General features: G+C 59.4%; 1 protein-coding gene across 5 annotated transcripts; it reads left to right on the top strand.

Moving 5' to 3' along the window:
* Positions 1-237: 237 nt before the first annotated feature.
* On the top strand, positions 238-20,537 carry KANSL3 (KAT8 regulatory NSL complex subunit 3). Of its 5 annotated transcripts, XM_071417751.1 has the most exons (21): positions 238-500; positions 1,419-1,589; positions 2,630-2,720; positions 3,240-3,425; positions 3,531-3,662; positions 4,237-4,353; positions 4,724-4,825; positions 4,930-5,001; positions 5,871-5,945; positions 6,806-6,963; positions 7,412-7,475; positions 7,908-8,108; positions 8,893-9,046; positions 10,436-10,513; positions 11,888-12,076; positions 13,648-13,726; positions 14,817-14,977; positions 15,630-15,742; positions 16,631-16,853; positions 17,014-17,138; positions 19,096-20,537. In XM_071417751.1, the coding sequence occupies exons 1-21, from the start codon at positions 268-270 to the stop codon at positions 19,096-19,098; spliced, it is 2,727 nt and encodes a 908-aa protein (XP_071273852.1). In that variant the 5' UTR covers positions 238-267; the 3' UTR covers positions 19,099-20,537. The 5 variants fall into 5 exon arrangements, with proteins under 5 accessions (XP_071273852.1, XP_071273850.1, XP_071273851.1 ...); XM_071417749.1 differs by having other exon boundaries at positions 17,014-20,537; XM_071417750.1 differs by lacking the exon at positions 10,436-10,513 and having other exon boundaries at positions 17,014-20,537.
* The last annotated feature ends 400 nt before the right edge of the window (positions 20,538-20,937 follow it).

Below are 20,937 nucleotides of genomic sequence, written 5' to 3'. Positions count from 1 at the left end.
GACATCCCAGGGACATTCCCTGGTCCCGTGGGTCCTTTCCCACGGGGACATTTCCCGATCCCCGCGGGTCCCTTCCCACGGGGACATGCCGCGGTCCCGCGGGAGCGCGCCCGGCGCACGCACATTGAGGGGAAGCGGGAGCGCGCCCCGCGCACGCGCGCTGAGGGGAGGCCGGGGAGGCGGGAGCGCGCCCCGCGCACGCGCGCTGAGGGGCGGGCGGCGGCGGCGGCGCCGTGAGGGGAGGGCGGAGGGGGCGGGGCTCCCGCCATGTCGCAGCGCGCCGGGGACCGCGATCGCGACAGGGAGCGCGAGCTGCAGTGGTCGGCCCGCAGGATGGGCACGTCGCTGCTGCTGCAGCTGTCGGCGCACGAGCGGGAGCTGGACCTGGTGTGCCTCGACCACAGCTACGCCAAGCCCTGGAGCGCGCACCCCGACGCCAGCGCCGCCCGGCCCGCCCGGCTCCTCTTCCTCACCCCGCGGAGGCACCTCGGCAGCGCCCCGTGAGAGCCCGGGCGGCGGAGGGGATGGCAAGGGGTGGGAGGGGGGAACTGGAGGGGTCCTGTGGGCCTGTGAGGGGAAGGGAGGGGGTCCTGTGGAGTTGTGAGGGGATCTTGAGAAGCTGAGGGGGAAATTAGGGGGGTCCTGTAGGGCTGAGGGGCCTGTGAGGGGAAGGGAGGGGGTCCTGTGGAGTTGTGAGGGGATTTTGAGAAGCTGAGGGGGAAATTAGGGGGGTCCTGTAGGGCTGAGTGGCATATGAGGCTGAGGGGGAGACTGGGGGGTCTCCTGTAGGGCTAAGGGGTTGTGAGGGGAAAGGAGAGGGTCCTGTGGGTCTGGGGGGAGCCGTTTGGGGCCTGCAGGGGTCTTGAGGGGTGGGGAGAGGCGGGGCTGTGAGGGAGGAGTTGGGAGGTGCTGTGGGCTGGGGGTGGTCATAAGGGCGAGTGGGGGAATTGTGAGGGGGAAACTGGGGGCCCTGATGGCCTGGGGTGGGATCCTGATGGGTGAGGGGGGCACTGAGGAGTTTTGGTTTGGGCTGTCCAGAGGTCTCAGTTTGTGGTGGCCAGGGGCCATGGTTTGGGGGTCCAGGGGCTGTCGTTTGTGGGCTCCAGCAGTCTCAGTTTGGGGCTCCAGGGGCTCAGTTTTGGAGCTCTAGGTTTGGTGATCCAGGATGTTTGGTTTGGGGCTTCAGGGAGATCGGTTTGGGGGTCCAGGATAGATTGGTTTGGGGGCCCAGAGGTCTCAGTTTGTGATGTCCAAGGTGCTTGGTTTGGTGCTCCAGGAGCTGCCAGTTGGTGGCCCAGGAATACCAAGATCCCTGGGTCCATCCCACCCTGTGCAACCCTGGGAGCGCTGGGATCCCCCAAACCCCCTGGATGCCCCCGGCATGCCCATCCTTGCCCTGACCCACGTGTGGGTGGCAGGGAGGCCGATGTCCCCATCGACGTGGAGACGGTGACGCCGACGCCGATGCCGCTGTACGACAACCAGAAGGCTCGGAGCGTGATGAACGAGTGCGAGCGGCACGTCATGTTCGCCCGCACCGACGCCGACGCGCCCCCGCCGCCCGACGACTGGGAGGAGCACGTCAACAGGTGGGGATCTGGGCTGGGAACGGGAATAGGGGCTGGGAACGGGAATAGGGGCTGGGAATGGCAGGGAATATGGGCTGGGAATGGGAATAGGGGCCGGGAATGGCAGGGAATATGGGCTGGGAGGAGCACGTCAACAGGTGGGGATCCGGGCTGGGAATGGCAGGGAATATGGGCTGGGAATGGGAATAGGGGCTGGGAATGGCAGTAAATAGGGGCTGGGAATGGGAATAGGGGCTGGGAATGGCAGGGAATATGGGCCGGGAATGGCAGGGAATATGGGCTGGGAATGGGAATAGGGGCTGGGAATGGCAGGGAATAGGGGCTGGGAACGGGAATAGGGGCTGGGAATGGCAAGGGATGGCAGGGAATATGGGCTGGGAATGAGAATAGGGGCTGGGAATGGGAATATGGGTTGAGAGTAGCATGTCAACAGGTGGGAATATTGGTTGGGAATGGGAATATGGGCTGGGAGGAGCACGTCAACAGGTGGGAATATGGGCTGGGAATGGGAATATGGGCTGGGAATGGGAATATGGCCTGGGAATGGGAATGTGGGCTAGGAATGGGAGTATGGGCTGGGAATGCCATAGAATGTGGGCTGGGAATGGCAGGGGATATGGGAATATGGGGTGGGAATGGGAATATGGGCTGGAAATGGCAGGGGATATGGGAATGGGAATATGGGCTGGGAATGGGAATATGGGCTGGTAGGGAGGAGCATGTCAAGAGGTGGGAATCTGGGCTGGGAATGCCATGGAACAGTAGGGAGTATGGGCTGGAAATGCCATGGAATCCAGGCTGGGAATGGCAGGGAATATGGGCTGGGAGGAGCATGTCAACAGGTGGGAATGGCAGGGAATCCAGGCTGGGAACGCCTGGGAATATGGGCTGGGAGTGCCAGGGAATCTTGGTTGGGAATTCCGGGGAATGGGAGTCCAGGCTAGGAGAGGCACATCAGCAGGTGGGGTGGCAGCTCCAGAGCAGAGGAAGCAGGAGTGGTTTGGTGGTTTTTGGTGACCCCGCTGTGTCTGTCCCCGCAGGACGGGCTGGACCATGGCCCAGAACAAACTGTTCAACAAGATCCACAAAGCGCTGCAGTCGGACAGGCTGGCCCGCCTGGCCAACGAGGGGGTGAGAGCGGCTGGGCTCCAGCCTTGCCACAAAACCTGGGGTGGTCAGCGTGGGAACGGTGGCCTTGGGGAACGGGCAGCTCTGGGCTTTGTGGTTTTTGTGGGATCATAGAATGTCCTGGGCTGGAAGGGACCCACCTGGATCATCAGTGCAACCCCTGGCCCTGCACACCCCAAAATCCAAAGGCTCCTGGAGCTCCGGCAGCCTTGGGGCCATGCCCGTTCTCTGGGCAGTGCCCAGCACCCTCTGGGGACAGAACCTTTCCCAAAATCCAGCCTGAGCCTGCCCTGGCTCAGCTCCAGCCATTCCCCGGGCCCTGTCCCTGTCCCAGGAATCAGAGCTTCCCCTTGGAAGTTCTGGATTGCTCTGAGGGTTCCCCTCAGCCTCCTCCTCAGCCAGATGTTGTCCTCACTCCAGATGTTTGGGCAGCCCACGCTGACCTTTCCCTGGGGATGGGACTGCAGTGCCATGCTCCATCTTCCTTCCCCTGAACTGTTTGTTGGGAATTCCTGCTTGCAGGCCTGCAACGAGCCCGTGCTGAGGAGGATTGCTGTGGATAAATGTGCCCGCAGGGTGCGCCAGGCCCTGGCCAGCGTCAACTGGGACACCAAACTCATCCAGTGGCTCCACACCACGCTGGTGGAGACCCTGAGCCTGCCCGTGCTGGCTGCGTACCTGGATGCCCTGCAGACCCTGAAGGGAAAGGTGATAAAAGCAGGGGGAGGCTTGGCTGTCACAGCTGGCAGAGGCTGGAATTGCTGTCCTGTGCTTTGGGGGTGTTTTCTCACTGCCCCTGGGCTCTGTTTGCAGATCCCTGCGCTGATTGACAGGATGCTGCTCTCCTCCACGGCCAAGACGGGAGCAGCGGGGGCTGAGGCGCTGTCCCTGCTGCTCAAGAGGCCCTGGGACCCAGCAGTGGGTGTCCTGTCCCATAATAAACCAGTGAGTGCCCTGGAGGGTTTGGGGGTCCCATGGCAGCTTCAGTCTCCCCATGCTCTGCCTCTGTCCTCTCCCTGGGCTCTTCTGCCCCTGATTTACACCTGCTCTGTGAATGGAAGGGACCCACCAGGATTATCAATCCCACCCCTGGCCCTGCACAGACATCCCAAAATGCCACCCTGGGCAGCCCTGCACAAACACTCCAAAATCCCCCCTGGCAGCCCTGCACAGACACCCCAAAATCCAAAGGCTCCTGGAGCTCTGGCAGCCTCAGGGCCGTGCCCATTCCCTGGGCAGTGCCCAGCACCCTTTCCCAAAACCCACCCTGAGCCTGCCCTGCCTCAGCTCCAGCCATTCCCTGGGCCCTGTCCCAGGGAGCAGAGACCGGAGCTGTCCCTCAGAAAGGAGAGTCCCTTCTGTTGGAGAAATTCTCCTGGGTATCCTGAGGGAGCTTTGGGAAGACAATCAATGAAGGAGCTGTGCAAGATCCTTCCCTCTTCCTCGTGGGGCAGGGAGGCCTTTCCTGGGAGCGCTGCTGTCCCTGTCCCTGACAGGCTCCTCCTGTTGGACCTTGCAGAGCAAACTGCCCGGGTCCCCCCTGATCCTCATCGCGTCCTCCGGCCCCGCCAACTCCCTGTTCCCCACGTCCCGACGGCACCGCTTCTGGCAGTCCCAGCTCTCCTGCCTGGGAAAGGTCTGTGGGGCTGGATCTGTGGGGTTCTTCTGTGGGGCTGGATCTGTGGGGCTGGATCTGTAGGGCTGGATCTGTGGGGTTCTTCTGTGGAGCTGGATCTGTGGGGCTGGATCTGTGGGGCTGGATCTGTGGGGTTCCTCTGTGGGGCTGGATCTGTGGGGTTCTTCTGTGGAGCTGGATCTGTGGGGCTGGCTCTGTGGGATTCTTCTGTGGGGTTCCTCTTTGGGGCTGGATCTGTGGGGTTCCTCTGTGGGGTTCCTGTTTGGGGCTGGACCTGTGGCGGTCCTGCCGTTGTCCCCAGCCCTGCTGGCTGTTGCTGACGCTGTCCCCAGCCCTGCTGGCTGTCCCTGACGTCCCCTTTCCCTCCCAGGTGATCCCCATTGCCACGTCCCTGCTGAACAATGGCAGCGGGGTGGGGGTGCTGCAGTGCCTGGAGCACATGATCGGCGCAGTCAGGGGCAAGGTGGCCGAGGTGAGGACAGCAGGAGGTTCCCCCGTGCCCCCTGCCCCCGGTGCCACCCTGGGCATCGTCCCAGTGTCTGTCCCAGCTCTCCAGCTTTGTTTTGTGTCCCACAGATCCACAACCACTTCTCTCACAAGCAGATCATCCTGATCGGGTGGAACACGGGTGCCTTGGTGGCCTGCCACGTGAGTGCCCCAGTGCTCTGTGTTCCTGGGGCACAGGAGGGGTGGGGCTCTGTCAGAGCAGCTCCAGAGGAGGCCACGGAGCTGCTCCAGGGCTGGAGCCTCTGGAGCGAGGCTGGGAGAGCTGGGGGTGCTCACCTGGAGAAGGAAAGGCTCCAGGGAGAGCTGGGAGTGCTCACCTGGAGAAGGGAAGGCTCCAGGGAGAGCTTCCAGCACATTCCAGGGCCTGAAGGGGCTCCAGGAGAGCTGGAGAGGGACTGGGGACAGGGGATGGAGGCACAGGACACAGGGAATAGCTCCCACTGGGAAAGGGGAGATCTAAATGGGATATTGTGAAGGAATTCCTGGCTGGGATGGAATTCCCAGGGGAGCTGTGGCTGGAAGTGTCCCAGGCCTGGCTGGAGCAGCTGGGACAGTGAGAGGTGTCCCTGCCATGGCAGGGGTGGGATGGGATGGGCTCCAAGGCCCTTCCCAAACCATTCCAGGGTTCTGTGATTCTCCCAGAGCCCCTTGGCAGCCTCAGCTCAGGGATGGATTTCAGTGGCTGCTGGGGTTCTCTCTGTCCCTGTGCCCATTCCAGGGCCTGGCTTTGACCTCTGTGTCATGGGCCCTTTGCAATTTGAATCATTTAATCACTGTGTTCATTACCAAGGTGTTGCTATTAAGACCTTAAGAGCAACACCTTGGTAATTAACAGGCAGGAGCCTGGCAAAGCAGCCTTCATTCCTGGGATGTGCTGGGCTGTGGGAATGCTGCCCTGGGATGGGATGTGTCCCTGCTGGGGATGCTGCCCTGGGATGTGTCCCTGCTGGGGATGCTGACTGCTGGGATGTGTCCCTGCTGGGGATGCTGACTGCTCTCTCCCTGCCCAGGTTTCTGTGATGGAATATGTCACTGCTGTCGTGTGCCTTGGCTTCCCCCTGCTCACTGTGGACGGCCCCAGAGGGGTAAGGATCAGGTGGAGCTGCTTAAAGAGCTCTGCTTGTCTTTTTTTGTGGAATGGTTCCTGGATACTTGGCTGATATTTGGGGGGAGTGTGGGTGTGACTGTTGTTTGGAGCAGCTGTTGCTCTCAGAGGAGGGACTGTAGCAACCCTGGTGGGATTCTTGATCCATGGCTGGTGTGAGGATCTTGTCACCTTGTGCTCTCGGCTTGTCTCTGCTGTGGTGGGGTTTTGGAGCTGCTTCCTGGGGGCCTGGATCCATCATTATCCATGGCCTGGATCCATCATTATCCATGGCCTGGATCCATCATTATCCAGGGCCTGGATCCATCATTATCCAGGGCCTGTGTCCCTTGTTATCCATGGGCTGGCTCCATTATCCCTGTCCTGTGTCCCTCCTTATCCCTGTCCTGGCTCCATTATCCAAGTCCTCTGTCCCTTGTTTTCTGTGTCCTGTGTCCCTTGTTATCCATGGCCTAGCTCCCTCTTTATCCCTGTCCTGTGTCCCTCTTTATCCCTGTCCTGCTCCATTATCCCTGTCCTGTGTCCCTTGTTATTTGTGTCCCTCCTTATCCCTGTCCTGTGTCCCTCACTTTCTGTGCCATTTCCACAGAGCCCACATTTGTCCCTTTTGGGTGTGACTGGACAGGGACCGGTGATGGCCACAGCCAGGCTGGGGAGTGGCTCCTTGCAGGGGCAGTGGAATTCCATTGGAGAGGCTCCATTTAAGGCTCCATTCAAGGCTCCATTTCCTGCACCTCGAGCAGGGTTTCCCTCTGGCCTCAGTAAATCCCGTTGGGCCTCACCCCTGGGAGCTCCTCAGCCCCGTGCTGGGGCTGCAGCTCCATCCCTGCCCTGTTGCAGGACGTGGATGATCCCCTCCTGGAGATGAAGACCCCGGTGCTCTTCGTCATCGGGCAGAACTCCCTGCAGTGCAACGTGGAGGCCATGGAGGATTTCCGGGAGAAGATCCGGGCGGACAACAGCTTGGTGGTGGTGGGAGGAGCAGATGACAACCTCAGGTGAGGCTCTGCCAGCTGGGCTCTCTCCTCTGGGAATTCTGGGCAGCACCTGGGTGGGCTGGGGATGCCAACCCCAAATCTGGCGCTGCAACAAGGTGGGAATTGCATGGGAATACTTCAGACTTGTCTGTGTTGGGAATAACTGCAGGAAAAACTTGTATGGGAATGGGCCTGACCTAGGGCTGGGCTTGATTCAGGGCTGCACCCAGCAGTACAGAGGAGCTTTTGGAGCATCACAGGAGCCAGGGATCTCTAGCAGTGAAAATCCATAAAGGAGAGGAAAGAAACCTTAAACTGACACTGGGTGCGAAGGCAGAGCTCTGAAATGTCAGATTAGCTTTGCAAAACGCTTTGGGGAGTTGCAGAAAGGATCTCTGTCCTCATCAGGTGAAGGATGCTCGTGGAAAAGTGTGGATTCCCACCTGGTTTGGTGCTTTTTTTCCCCCAGGATAAGCAAAGCCAAAAAGAAGGCAGAAGGCCTGACCCAGAGCATGGTGGACAGGTGCATCCAGGTACCCACAGGGATCAGGCAAAGGAAGGAGTCAGTGCTGGAGTGTCCCAGGTTACAGCAGGGATGGGCTGGATTGGAGGGAATCTTCTCCTCAGGGGGTTTGGAAGGGAGGTGTGGGATCCCTGGGGGTGCCCCTTAACCTGAGCAGTTTCCTGAGTGTCCCAGCACATCTGCTTGGGGGCACAGCAGCACTTTGGGAGAAACCACTGTGGTTTTTCCCCACAAGTCCTAAATCAGTGCTTTGTGAGCTTCACTGAGAAATCTCCATTCTCTCTGTGAGCTTTGGGGGATTTCCTGCAGAATTCCCAACCCACAGAGCCTTACCCATGTGTCCCCTTGGGAATGCCTCATTCCCTCGCTTCGAGCTGTGGGAGATCCATTGCTCAGAGAGCTGCCCAGCCCTGAATCCCAGTGTTTCTCCCAAAATTCCCAGGATGAGATTGCAGACTTCCTGACGGGGGTGCTGACGCGGGCCGAGAGCCACTCGGGCTCCGAGCCCCGCGACCTGGATGCCGAGAGGAAGAAGAAGCCCCGTGAGTGCAGCAGGAGGGACCTGTCCTTCGAGCTGCCCGAGAGGAGCAGCAGACCTGCCTCCCCTGCAGCCAAAGTGCCAGCCTCACCCTCAGGCTCCGAGGTAGGGGCTCTTCCCAGCCTCATTCCAGCTGGGGGTGTGCAAACAGGGGGTTTTGTGCCACCAGAATCTCCCAAATCTGTGCTGAGCTTTGGGAGGGAGGGGTGAGAGGATACCCGGGGGATGTGGCCTCAGGGGAGCTTTAGATGAGAGATTTGGGAAAATTAAATCTCCCAAATCTGTGCTGAGCGTTGGGAGAGGGAGGTGAGAGGATACCCAGGGGATGTGGCCTCAGAGAAAGGTTTAGCTGAGAAATTTGGGAAAATTAAATCCCCCAAATCTGTGCTGAGCGTTGGGAGAGGGAGGTGAGAGGGTACCCAGGTCCTCAGGGAAAGGTTTAGATGAGAGATTTGGGAAAATTAAAACCCACAAATCTGTGTTGAGCATTGGGAGAGGGAGGTGAGAGGGTACCTGGGGGTTGTGGCCTCAGGGGAGCTTTAGATGAGAAATTTGGGAAAATTAAATCTCCCAAATCTGTGTTGAGTGTCAGGAGAGGGAGGTGAGAAGGTACCCAGGGCCTCAGGGGAAGTTGAGATGAGAGAGTTGGGAAAATTCTCTCATGGTTGTGAGGCTTTGGAACGGGCTGGTGGAGTCACCAGTGCTGGGATGTTCAGGGCCCAGCTGGGTGTGGCTCTGGGGACAGGGGTGGCCCTGCTGCTGACAGTGGCACTGGATCCTGAAGGTCTTTCCCCTCAAAACCCCCCGGATTCCCACGGTGAGGGCAGGGAGTGCTCAGGGCCAGGGCTGCCCCGGCAGACGTTGGCTGAGTGTCCGTCTGTCCCGGCAGGACCTGTCCAGCGTGTCCAGCAGCCCCACGTCCAGCCCCAAGACCAAGGTGGCCGCGCTGGCGCTGCCCAAGCCCGGCCAGGTGGGCCCCACGCAGCTGCAGAGGAGGCCGGTGCCGAGGCCCGACACCGTCCTGAGCCACAAGCAGGCACAAGGTAACAGCTCCCTGCAGCTTCCCACCCTTCCAGCTGCTGCAGTCTGGGCTTTTCTCTCTCTGTCTCTCTCTTGAGCTGTGGAGGTTTTTGTTTTCTCTGTGCTGTGCTGAATTCCAAGCTCCCTGTGGCAGCTTTCTCTGCAGCTCAGTGCCTGTCAGTGCTGGAGGCTTGGAATTGGGTTGGAAATGGTGTTTCTGCAGCTTGTGGAGCCTTGCTGCTGTTGGGACTGGGAAGGATTTTCAGGATTTTCTGAGCCTGTAGCCGTGCTCTGATCCTTTTGGGACATCCTGGCCTGGTGTCTCCTTCAGGGCTGCCTGGGGAGACTCTGAAGGTGCTCAGGAGGTGGTTGAGGCTGCTGAATTGAGGTGGAAACTGTGGGATTTGGGGAGTTCCAGAACCATCCTGTGGAAAACCTGCTGTGGAGAAGGAACCAGCTTGAGCTGTGGGGTTTTGTGGTTTTTGTTGAAAAGCTTCAGTCTGGTGACCTTTGGGAGTTCAGGGAGAGCTTTTGTGGCTGAAGAGCCCTCCTGGCAAATCCCAGCAGCACCTGGGGGATGGCTCTGCATCCTCCCTTCTCTCCTTGCTGTGCTCAGGGCAAATCTGGACAGGTGTCACCTGCAGCTGTGACCCTGCAGGTCCATCACTGTCACCTGCAGCTGTGACCCTGCAGGTCCATCATTGTCACCTGCAGCTGTGACCTTGCACACCCATCATTGTCACCTGCAGCTCAAGGATGGGCTCCAGGGGGAAGCTGGAGCTTGGCTCTGCCTTCATTCCTCAGCCCAGGGACTGAAGGGTCGTGTTCCTGAGGGAGGCACTTCCCAGGGGACACAGGAGGAGGCTGTGTCAGGACCAGGACAGGATCTGTGTCCTGGTGCCTGGTTTGATTGGGAATAAAAGCAGGGGTGGTAATTCTTGGTGCCAGGTTCTGTCAGGGATGCTGAGGTGATTCCCAGTGCCTGGATCTATCAGGAATGCCATGATGATTCCTGGTGCCTGATTTTCTCGGGAATGCTGTGGTGATTCCCATCTGGAGCTGCTCAGGGCACTGCTGGCTCCCATCTCCCAGCTGCTCTCAGGCCCTCAGTCCAGCCCTGCCCAGCCCAGCCCTGCCCAGCCCAGCCCAGCCCTGCCCTGCCCAGCCCTGCCCAGCCCAGCCCAGCCCAGCCCAGCCCTGCCCTGCCCAGCCCTGCCCAGCCCAGCCCAGCCCAGCCCAGCCCAGCCCAGCCCAGCCCTGCTCCTCTCAGCCCTGTCCCACTGGCTGTGTCAGGCTCTTTGTGCTCCCATGGCTGGATCTGTCCTGTCCAGAGCTCTGCCTGCTCCAGGGTCCCCTCTCGGTGTCCCCAGAGCCAGGTCTGTGATTCTGTGATTCTCTCTGATTCATTTCAGCTCAGTTTGCTGCTTTTCTGAAACAAAACATGCTGGTGAGGAAAGCTCTTCCTCCTGGCACCTCCTCATGTCTCTTTGGTGAGTATCTCCTCACTGCTCTCTGCCTGTCTCCGTCCTTCTCTCTGGCTCTGCTGCCTTCCTCCATCATCCTCCTCTTCCCCTTCCTCTGGGGCTGTGTCCCCAGCGTGTCCCTGCTGTGTCCCCTCGTCCCCTGCTTTGTGCTTCTCTGCTCTTTGGAGCTCCAGCCCAGGGCCCTCTTTGCCAGCAGAGATCTCAGGCTTTGCTGAGCTCCTCCTGCCCCCATGGATAAATCTCAGCTTTGCTGATGGATCCTTGATGGCTTTGAGAAGGTTCTGATGGATCAGAGATGGCTTTGGGAAGGTTCTGATGGATCAGTGGTGGCTTTGGGAAGGCTCTGATGGATCAGGAATGGCTCTGGGAAGGCCCTGATGGATCAGGAATGGCTCTGGGAAGGCTCTGATGGATCAGGAATGGCTCTGGGAAGGTTCTGATAGACCCATAATGGCCTTGGGAAGGTTCTGATGGATCAGGAATGGCTCTGGGAAGGCCCTGATGGATCAGGGATGGCTCTGGGAAGGCTCTGATGGATCAGGGATGGCTCTGGGAAGGCTCTGATGGATCAGGGATGGCTCTGGGAAGGTTCTGATGGATCAGGGACGGCTCTGGGAAGCTCCCAGACCGAGCTCCCAGGGGACACAGAGGGACACGCCAGGGTCCCTGCCCGTGCTCTGAGGGACACCTGGTGCCCATGATGTGCCACTCGCTCCTGCCTGGCTGCTGGCCCTGGGCTGGGGCTCTGGGGCCTGCAGGGCTCTCCTGGATGCTTTGGATGCTTTGGGGAGCTGGGACTGTTGGGAATTCTCAGCACTGCAGGCTGGGGCCGGGGGCTGTGCCCCAGGGGTGGCAGGTGTGGCTTGGCAGGCTGAGGCAGCTCATGGCCGTGTCCCTGGGCTGCACCTGGGGCTCCTCTGTGCTTCTTGGGGTCACCCTGGCCTCGGGGAGCTTGTGCTTGGGGCAGGGAACTCTCAGCTGTGGGGTTCCTGCCCCAGGCCCTCGCAGTGTGGGGTTTTGGGGGCTTGGCTTTGCTGCAGCAGCTCCTCGGCTTCGCTTGGTGCCTCTCCAACCCTGCCCAGCTCCTGCAGGGACCTGGGGCATCCTGGGCTGTGCTGGAGCTGCAGCTGAGCCCTGACCCTCTGTGCCTGCAGGCCCTCACCTTGTCCCTGCCCAGCCAGGATTTTGGGGTGCAAATGCCCCTGTGGGGCTGAGGCAGCCGTGCAGAGCCAGGGCAGCCCTGGCAGCTCTGGGGTCTCAGGGGGTTCCTGTGCACAGGAGCTGGGCAGGCTGGCACAGAGGGAGCTGGGCACGGGCACCTTCCCCTCCTGGCACCCCGAGCACCCTGGGCACTCCAAGAGCCCCTTCTGTGTCCCCCAGTGTCAGCAGCCCCCGAGCACTCGGAGGGGGCTGGCAGAGATGATGTGAGAGTGCAGCTGAAGAGGCGGCAGAGCCCCAGCCCGAGCCCTCCGTGCACCAAAACCTCCAAACGAGCCAAAATCAAGGTGACCATTGTGTCCCACGGCGATGCCCCGGGCACCGGAGCAGCCCTGAGCACCCAGGCTGAAAGTGAGTTGGCACCTGGCTGTGGCACCTGGCAGGGCCTGCTGGGGAGGGAGCTGTGCTTTGGCAGGCCTGGCTTTCCTTAGTCCTGGTTTCTCCTGAGCCCTGCTTTTTCCCTAGCCCTGCTTTTTGGAGGATTTAGCTGCAGGGAAAGATGGAGACACCAGGTGTGAGTGGCTGGGGGGGACCTTGGCAGGAGCCTTGGAAACAGCCTGGAGCTGGGAGGGGATCCTGCACCTCCCTCTGCTCAGGCACCTCCTTCTGGAGGCCTGGAGCTGCTGCTGGGAGCAGGATGGGTGCTGGTGCTGCTGGGAGCTGCTGGGAGCAGGATACTGGTGCTACTGGGAGCTACTGGGAGCAGGATCCTGGTGCTGCTGGGAGCTACTGGGAGCAGGATCCTGGTGCTACTGGGGGCAGGATACTGGTGCTGCTGGGAGGTACTGGGAGCTACTGGGAGCAGGATACTGGTGCTACTGGGAGCAGGATACTGGTGCTACTGGGAGCTACTGGGAGCAGGATGGATACTGGTGCTGCTGGGAGCAGGGTTCTGGTCCTGCTGGTCCTACTGGGAGCAGGGTTCTGGTCCTGCTGGTGCTGCTGGTGCTGCTGGGAGCAGGATGGATACTGGTGCTGCTGGGAGCTGGGTTCTGGTCCTCCTGGGAGCTTGGTTCTGGTGCTGCTGGGAGCTGGGTTCTGGTGCTGCTGGGAGCTGGGTTCTGGTGCTGCTGGTCCTGCTGGTCCTCTCTCTGCATTCCCCATGCCTGGACCCCTGAGGGATCATGGTGCAGTTGCTCCCTCTGCAAGAGTTCTGTGCCCTCCTGATCCCCCACTCTGCTGATCCCCCTGGGCTGGAGTGGGGCAGGCACCCCTGGGATTCCCATCCCAGCAAATCCCAGCTCCCACCCTGCCTCTGCACCTGGAAAATGCCCAGGAAGAGCTGGTGGGCTCCATCTTCCTGCCACAAGACACAAATCCACATCCTTCTGGAAGGTTTCGCTTCATCTTCTGGCAGCTTTGAAAACCTCTGCTTTCCAGAATCAAATTTTTTTTTTTTTAATTTTATTTTTTTAATTTTCCAAACTTTACTTCTTTCCACAGAAAGGAAATGAGTTGCAGAAGTAATCATGAACCCAAACAAGGATTGCCTCTTTGCCAGGAGCAATGCACAAGGAAGGAATGCAGTTGTACCCCCCAATGCTGCAATAAACAAATGAACAAATTCCGTGACTTGTCGCATCCCTGTGTATTTTGTAAAGTGTCCTGAAGCAAGAATCCTTACAAAATCACCCAGATCCCAGCAATCCATCCATGGAACAGGAGGGGATTTGTGGAGAGAACCTTTAGGAGAGAGATTTTCAATTGGTGCCAGGGGCCTGAGGTTCCTCGGGGATTTCAGGAGGGGATTCCTTCCCTCCTGCCTCTGGAATTCCATATTTCGTGTGTTCTAACTGGATTTTGCTCCTCCCAGACTGGGATTCCTGCAGAAGATGCTCTGGGAGCTGGATGGGTACTTGGCCAAGGGGGATCCCAGAGGGTTTGGGGGACAGGAGCTGAGCCTTCTCCTTTTTGTTTTGCAGTTGTCTCCGGGAAGCCGCTGCCCCTGGGCCAGGCCGTGCCCAGCACCAAGGAGCTCTCGGGGCTGCTCTCCACCCCCAAGTGAGTGGGAACTGGGGAGTTTCGGGGTCTTTCTCTCCTGCACGTGGAGTTTTCTGGCATGGGGGAGGCTCTGAAGCTCCTGGAAGCTCCGTGGGGCCCTGGCAGTGGAGGTGCTGTGGTTGTGTCTGCTGTGCCTTCCCAACCCCAGGTTTGTCTCTGTCTTTGTGGTGGCTTTGGCAGAAATTCTGTCTTTAACCCTTCCCTTCTGGCACCTTTGCAATACAAAGAACATTTTTGTTGCAAGGACAGGGGAGAGGAGCCTCAAAGCAGCTCTTGAAGGGCTTGAGCTGTGCATTCTTGGGGTGTAAATCTCACATTGACACCTTTTGTCCATCCTAAAATGGAAACATTTTCAGGCTTTGGGCAGCTGGGCTCTGGCTGATGCCGTTCCCAGAGGAGCCATGGAGGTGCTGGACAGGGCTCAGAGTGACCTGGGACAGGGGGAGGTGTCCCTGCTGGTGGCACTGGGTGGGGCTTTAGGGCCCTTTCCAACCCAAACCATCCCAGGATTCTGGGATCAGGGTTGGAGAGGAAGAAGAGCTGGTTTCAAGTGAATAAAATTTATTTTTTGTATAAAATATAAATAAATAAATATTATATAATATATAATATACACATATTATATATTATATAAATATATATTTACATATATAAATATATATTTTATATGTATATAAATATATATAAATATATCTTTTTATATGTATATAAATATATATGAACATATATATAAATATATATGTTTACATATATAAATATATATAAATATATATTAAAATATATATATATATATATAATTTAAAAATATTTATAAAATTAAATTTTAAATAAGTAAAATGTGGGGTTTAGGCAGGGACAGTGCCCTGCAGGCTCAGTGCCTTTGGGGCAGGGTGACCCTGGGAGGTGAGCACAGCCACCAGATTCTCTCCCACTTTGGAAATCCAGGGATTTGGCAGCTGCCCTGGAAGCTTCTCTTGGAATCGATGATATTTAGGGTTTTTTCCAGCCCTGCTGTGCTTGCCTAGCTCAGCTCCCTCAGCTCCCTCAGCCCTGTCCCAGCCCTCAGCGGGGTCTCTCCCTTCCCTTTCAGGCTGAGCTCAAGCGCCGAGGCCTCGCTGAGCCCGGCCCAGCCGGGCATCCCCAGCAGCAGCGGCAGCCCCGGCTCCGCCCCCAGCGCCTTCCACGCCCTGCAGGGCCGGCTGGTGGCCGGCAGCAGCCACGGCCTGCCCGCCCAGGGCCCTGCCCTGCCAGGTACCGGGGACAGCTCGCAGGGGCTGGGGCGGCCTCTCCTCACCCTCCCGGCCTGGGCTGGGCTGGGCTTGTGTGGGAAACAGCAGCACCCCAAATCCTGCTGTGCTCCACAGCCACCCCTCTGGGGCTCGGCAGGGACATGGGGCTGGGCCAGGGGGGTTGGGGTGGCATTTGGGAAAGGTCTGTCCCCAGAGGGGAGGAGGTTTGGGGTGGCATTTGGGAAAGGTTCTGTCCCCAGAGGGTGCTGGGCACTGCCCAGGGAATGGGCACAGCCCCGAGGCTGCTGGAGCTCCAGGAGCCTTTGGATTTTGGGGTGTCTGTGCAGGGTCCCAGGGTGGATTTTGGGGTGCCTGTGCAGGGCTCCCAGGGCTCTCAGGGTGGGATTTTGGGGTGTCTGTGCAGGGCTCCCAGGGTGGGATTTTGAGGTGTCTGCAGGGCTCCCAGGGTGGGATTTTAGGGTGTTTGTGCAGGGTCCCAGGGCTGGATTGGATGATCCCAGTGGGTCCCTTCCCACTCAGGACATTCCCTGATCCCGTAATCGAGCTGTGGGAGGATCCCCAGGTTGAAGAACAGCTCTGCAGCCCCAGGACAGCCCCGGAATTTAGTGCTGCTGACCCCTCCCAGGCTGACCTTGTCCTTCCCTGGGTTTCAGGAGCAGCCTCTGCCAGCAGCCTGCTCCAGGGGCTGAGCTTCAGCCTGCAGGACATGGGCACCAAGGCCTCCAGCCTGGCCCCCAGCGCGGCTGCCGCCGGCTCCCCTGTGCAGGTGAGGAGCCCCTGGAGAGCCCCCGGGGCAGGGGGAGCCTGGGCAGGAGATCAGGGCTGGCTCTGGGTGCTCTGAAAGGGCTCTGGGAGGAGCTGCTTCTGTGCAGGCAGCCCCAGACTGCTGAGCTGGCAGGGATCAGTGGGAAAAGCCACACTGGCACCTCTCAGGATCCCACTTTGTCCCACTCAGAGTTCCAGGGACAAATCCTCCAGGACCAGCCCTGCCTGGACAAGTGTGGGACCCCCAAAGGTTCTGCTGGAGAGGGGAGTGGCCATCCCAGCCTGGCCTGGGCCTGAAGAGCTCAGGGGTGGGATTTGGGAAAGGGTCTGTCCCCAGAGGGACAGAGGACAGGGCTGCCCCTGTCCTTGCAAAGCTCAGCCTGGCCTGGCCTGCAGGACCTCAGGGCTGCCCTCTGGCCCTGCAGGAGCTCAGCTGTGCCCCTGTCCTTGCAGGGCTCAGCCCAGCCTGGCCCTGCAGGAGCTCAGGGCTGCCCTCTGGCCCTGCAGGGCTCAGCACTGAAGGCCCCTGGTGCCCTGCAGAAACTCAGGGCTGCCCTCTGGCCCTGCAGGATCTCAGCTGTGCCCTCTGTCCTTGCAGAGCTCAGCACTGAAGGCCCCTGGTGCCCTGCAGGAGCTCAGCTGTGCCCCTGTCCTTGCAGAGCTCAGCCCAGCCTGGCCCTGCAGGAGCTCAGGGCTGCCCTGATCCCAGCTGTGCCCTCTGTCCTTGCAGGGCTCAGCCCAGCCTGGCCTGCAGGAGCTCAGCTGTGCCCTCTGTCCTTGCAGGGCTCAGCCCAGCCTGGCCTGCAGGAGCTCAGCTGTGCCCTCTGTCCTTGCAGGGCTCAGCCCAGCCTGGCCTGCAGGAGCTCAGCTGTGCCCTCTGTCCTTGCAGGGCTCAGCGCTGAAGGCCCCAGGTGCCCTGCAGAGCCTGGCTGCCCTCAGCACCGACACCGCGGGCCCCGTGGTTCGCACCATCCCCGTGGCCGCCTCGCTGGCCCTGGGCGCCTCTGCCGGCGGCAAACCCACGGCCATCCAGCAGCTGCTGAGCAATGGGGGCCTGGCCAAGCTGGCCAGCAGCCTGCCAGGGCTGGCCCACATCTCCAACCAGGCTGCAGGTGAGTGAGGGACACACAGGCAGGGAGGAGCTGCTGGTGCCTGGAGCTTTATTCCCAAAGCTCCTCCTGCTCTGTGCTTCCCAAGAGGCCCCTCTGAGCCCTGTTTGGAGGTGGCCTCCACCATGCCTGTGTCTCAGGGACGTTTCTGTGTGCCCTGCAGGCCTCAAGGCCCCGGCCACCATCACGGTGACGCTGCGGGGACAGCCCGGCCGTGTGGGCACCCTGAGCCAGGCAGGGCTGGGCACAGCTCAGCCCCAGCTGGAGGAGCAGCCCCAGGGCCCTCAGGTAAGGGGGACACCTCTCCTTGTCCACCTGGGCAGCTCCTGGCCCTGCCAGGTGTGGCTGTTCCATGTCTGGGGTGTGAGGAGGGGGTGGCAGGAGCCAGGGCATTGTCACTGTGTCACTGTTCAGGTGTGATTGTCCTCGATACCATGGAACTGTGGGATGGTTTGGCCTGAGAGGGACCTCAAATCCCACCCAGGGCCCTTTTTGGGCTGAGAGGAACCTCAAATCCCACCCAGGGCCTTTTTTGGGCTCAAAGGGACCTCAAATCCCACCCAGGGCCCTCTTTGGGCTCAAAGGGACCTCAAATCCCACCCAGGGCCCTCTTTGGGCTCAAAGGGACCTCAAATCCCACCCAGTGCCACCCCCACCACAGCAGGGACACTGTCCCAGGTTGGTTTGGCTCCTGCTGCCCCAGACCTGACCCTGCACCTGTCGTGTCCAGGAGTTTCCAGGCAGAGTCCTGGATAAATCTCAGGATTTTGGGGTTTTCTTCCCTTGACCTTCCTGGATCTCTTGCATTCACCGAGCTCAGAGCTTGCAGCCCAGAGCTGGTGCCCCTCAGGTCAGTGGGCACAGGTCTGAAATTCTGTGTCAGAGGCAGCTTTGGTGCTTCTCAATCCCCCTCAGAGCTGCTGTGCTGGTGTCCCTGTCACCTTGAAACCCTCTGGACACCCAGGAACAGGCCTGGCCCTGCTCTCCAGGCTGAGGCCAGCCAGGAAGGGGTTAATTTTTTGGATCCTGGCTTCCCTTTACAATGCTGAGCTTGTGTGTCCAAGGCTGGGCTCAGGCCGTGCCAGGGCTGCTCCAGAGCAAACTGAAAGCAGCTCTGGCAGGAAATGAGGCTTTGCTCCTAATTTTAGCCCTGACATCAGCGGGGTTATGTAACCTTCCCAAAGGCCTCAGCAGCAGCCAGAGCTGAGATTCCCCTTGCAGTTCCAGCTGAGGGCTCTGCACAAGCTGGGATTTAAATCTGGGGCTGAGCTGTGCCTTGGGGTGGGCACTTCCCTTGGCATCCCCTGTGGGCATCACAGGGATCTCCCCTGGGAGGAGGGTGAGGAGGAACCTGAGGGTTTGTGTGGCTGGGAGGTGAGAATCAGAGTAAAACTGGGTTTATCTTCTCACTGAACTTGGACCTTGTGGGGTGTTTGTCCCTGCAGTGTGGGGACAGCCACAGCCCTGTGTCCTGCGGTTCTGCAAGGCCTGGAGCTGGGCTGTGGGTGAGGATGGTGTGAGAGGAGCTCCCAGCCCTTGGGGGCAGCAATTCCTGTCCCTTCCTGAGCTCTCCCCTGCCAGGGACACAGATTTTAGTCACAGCCTGGGCAGTCAGGGCAGGCCCGAGCTGTGGGGGCCTGGCCTTGCTGGGAAAGCTCCCAGCATCCTGGAAGGGACTTGGGAGCCCATCCAGCCCCACCAGGGGCAGGGACACCTTCCCCTGCCCAGCCTGGCCTTGGGCACTGCCAGGGAGCCTCCAGGGCTGCCCTGAGGGGTCCGGCTGGGCAGGGACCCCAGGGAGAGACCTGAGCAGGGAGAAACTGCAGGGAGAGAGGAACTTCTGGGGGATCTGAGCAGGGAAATGAATCCTGGGGGATCTGGGAATGGAACTGAGCCAGTTTGGATGCTGGGTCCTGGAGATCTGAGCAGGGAAATGAATCCTGGGGATCTGAGGAGGGAAACACTTCCTGGGGATCTGAGGAGGGAAATGCTTCCTGAGCACCTGGTACTGGAGCAGCCCCAGTTTGGGATCCTGGGGTCTGGGTGCTCTGGAATGGAGCAGCCCCAGTTTGGGATCCTGGGGTCTGGGTGCCCTGGCACTGGAGTTGTGCCACTCTGGGCATTGTGGTTGCCCTGCCTGGGCTGTGCCATGCTGGGGATGAAGCAGGCTCAGGGTGGGGGCAGTTCTGCAGCCTGGGGTGGGCAGGATGTCCCCAGAGCCCTGACCCTGTGCCCTTGTCTGCAGTGAGCGCCCCGGAGCCCCTGTGCTGTGGGAGGCCAGGCTGGCAGCGCTGCCCGGGTGTGGCAGTGCTGAGGCTGCCCTGTGCCAGCCTGGGCACCCCACGGTGGCACCTGGCCTGCAAGGCACCTCCAGGACTCTTTGAGGACACTTTGGGGACACTTTGTCCCTGTCGCCCCACGCTGTCCTGGGGGCTGTGGGGACCCCCAGAATTCCTGGAGCGTGGGGAAGGGGGGGGGGTGTTTTTCTGGGTTTGTTTTTGTTTTTCTGGGTTTGTTGCTGTTTAATAAAAGATTCCTTTTTTTTTAATTTTTTTTTTTTTAATTTTGTTGTGCTTTTGGACTGAGTTGGTGGCTGTGGCCACTCTGGAGATGGTTTTTGTTGGGGGTGGATTTCGTGAATGCTGAAGGATGGAGGGACAGAGCAAGGAAGGATCCATGGAAGGATCCACACTGGGCAGCTCCCTGCAATAATCTGAGAATCCTGGAATTTCCTGAGTGGGAAGGGACCCACTAGGATCATCAATCCAGCCCCTGGCCCTGCACAGACACCCCAAAATCTGAGCTTGGCCAGCCCTAGGGCAGTGCCCAGCACCTTCTGCAGGAAGAGCCTTTCCCAAAACCCAGTTTATTCCCAATTCCTGTCCCAAACTTGGCCTGTCCATGGATTCTGTGCTCCCTCCACGCTGACCCACAGCTCCTGCTCCCCCCGAAGCTGTCACAACCCTGGGGACGAGGAGGTGCCACCGTCCCTGTGCCCTGCCTGCTGTCCCTGCTGGTGGGGACAGAGCCTTGGCTTGGTCTGGAACGGCTCAGGTGGAGCTGCTGGGGGCAAAAATCACCCGGAGGGAAAAAGGACTCAGAGGCACAAAGGACCTGGAGGGAACAAAGCACCCGGAGGCACGAAGGACCTGGAGCTGTTGCTGGGCTGGTTCCCAGCTGGACTCGTGGCTGCTCCATGGAATTGCTGCCATTCCCCCAAAACTGAGGTGGAAAACTCCTCCTCCCCTCCCCACAGAGGATTCTCAGCCCCACGGCTCTGGGGTCAGGGAGAGGATCCCCCCCCCAGCCCTGCCCTGATCCCAGGAACCGAGGACACCCCAAACTCTGCCAGGAACGTTTGTTCCCTTCCCACCTGTGATGGCGTGACCCGAACCCCCGTGTATGTGGTGTGAGTCTGTCTGTCTGTCTGTCTGTCTGTCCTTCCAGGCTGCTTTTCAGCAGTCGCTTAAAATATGGGCAGCAGATGCCACCGTCCCTTATTGCTTTTCACAATTCCTTCATCTCATGAGGTGGGACAGCCACCCGTGTTCTGGGACCAGGGGCTCGCTGGCTGAATGGCACAGGCATAGCTAAAGGATTTGGACTTTCTTCTTTGCAAATCTGGCCTCTGACTTCATCCCAGTCTCTTAGTTGAAAATTATCAAAAGATTTTTGTGAGTTTTCTAATTTTGGGATTAATGCTGGGGAATTTTCGGGGTTTGGTGTCTCTTTTTGGGTTGAGAAATCTGTCCCAGACACTGGGGGGACTCTGGGGCTGTTTGGGAACTGTTCTTTTTCGAAATTCTTTTGTGCTGGGATCAAAGGGTTGGCATTTGCAGGGGCAAAATAATTCTGTGTGCGGGGATGTGGCTGTGCGGATGAATCGTGACACAAAGTAGTCCCACTCGGTGCTAGGGGTGCGGAAGGCGAAAACGCGGAGGGATACCAGCTGTCAGTTAAGGATACACGCAAGGCGCTGCAGTTTTCCCCTGCTGGGGTGCCGTGTATGGACCCAGTGGCGGCGGAAGCGGCATGCCCAGGCACAGGGGTGCCGGCTGTGGCCGGACAGCGGCACGCGGCGGCTCGG

The sequence above is a fragment of the Agelaius tricolor genome, unplaced genomic scaffold (genome assembly GCF_023055355.1).
Source record: "Agelaius tricolor isolate 1412-34295 unplaced genomic scaffold, bAgeTri1.0.p SCAF_70, whole genome shotgun sequence".
In the NCBI taxonomy this organism is placed as follows: domain Eukaryota; kingdom Metazoa; phylum Chordata; class Aves; order Passeriformes; family Icteridae; genus Agelaius; species Agelaius tricolor.
Note: the sequence above shows the minus strand (reverse complement) of the source record. Positions and strands in the feature narration are given on the sequence as shown.

Excerpts from the sequence above, each read along its gene's own strand:
- KANSL3 (XM_071417749.1), top strand. The coding sequence starts at position 268 with ATGTCGCAGCGCGCCGGGGACCGCGATCGCGACAGGGAGCGCGAGCTG. Across the intron at positions 2,721-3,239 it reads CCCGCCTGGCCAACGAGGGG|GCCTGCAACGAGCCCGTGCT; the intron begins GTGAGAGCGGCT and ends TCCTGCTTGCAG. Across the intron at positions 16,854-17,013 it reads CATCTCCAACCAGGCTGCAG|GCCTCAAGGCCCCGGCCACC; the intron begins GTGAGTGAGGGA and ends TGTGCCCTGCAG.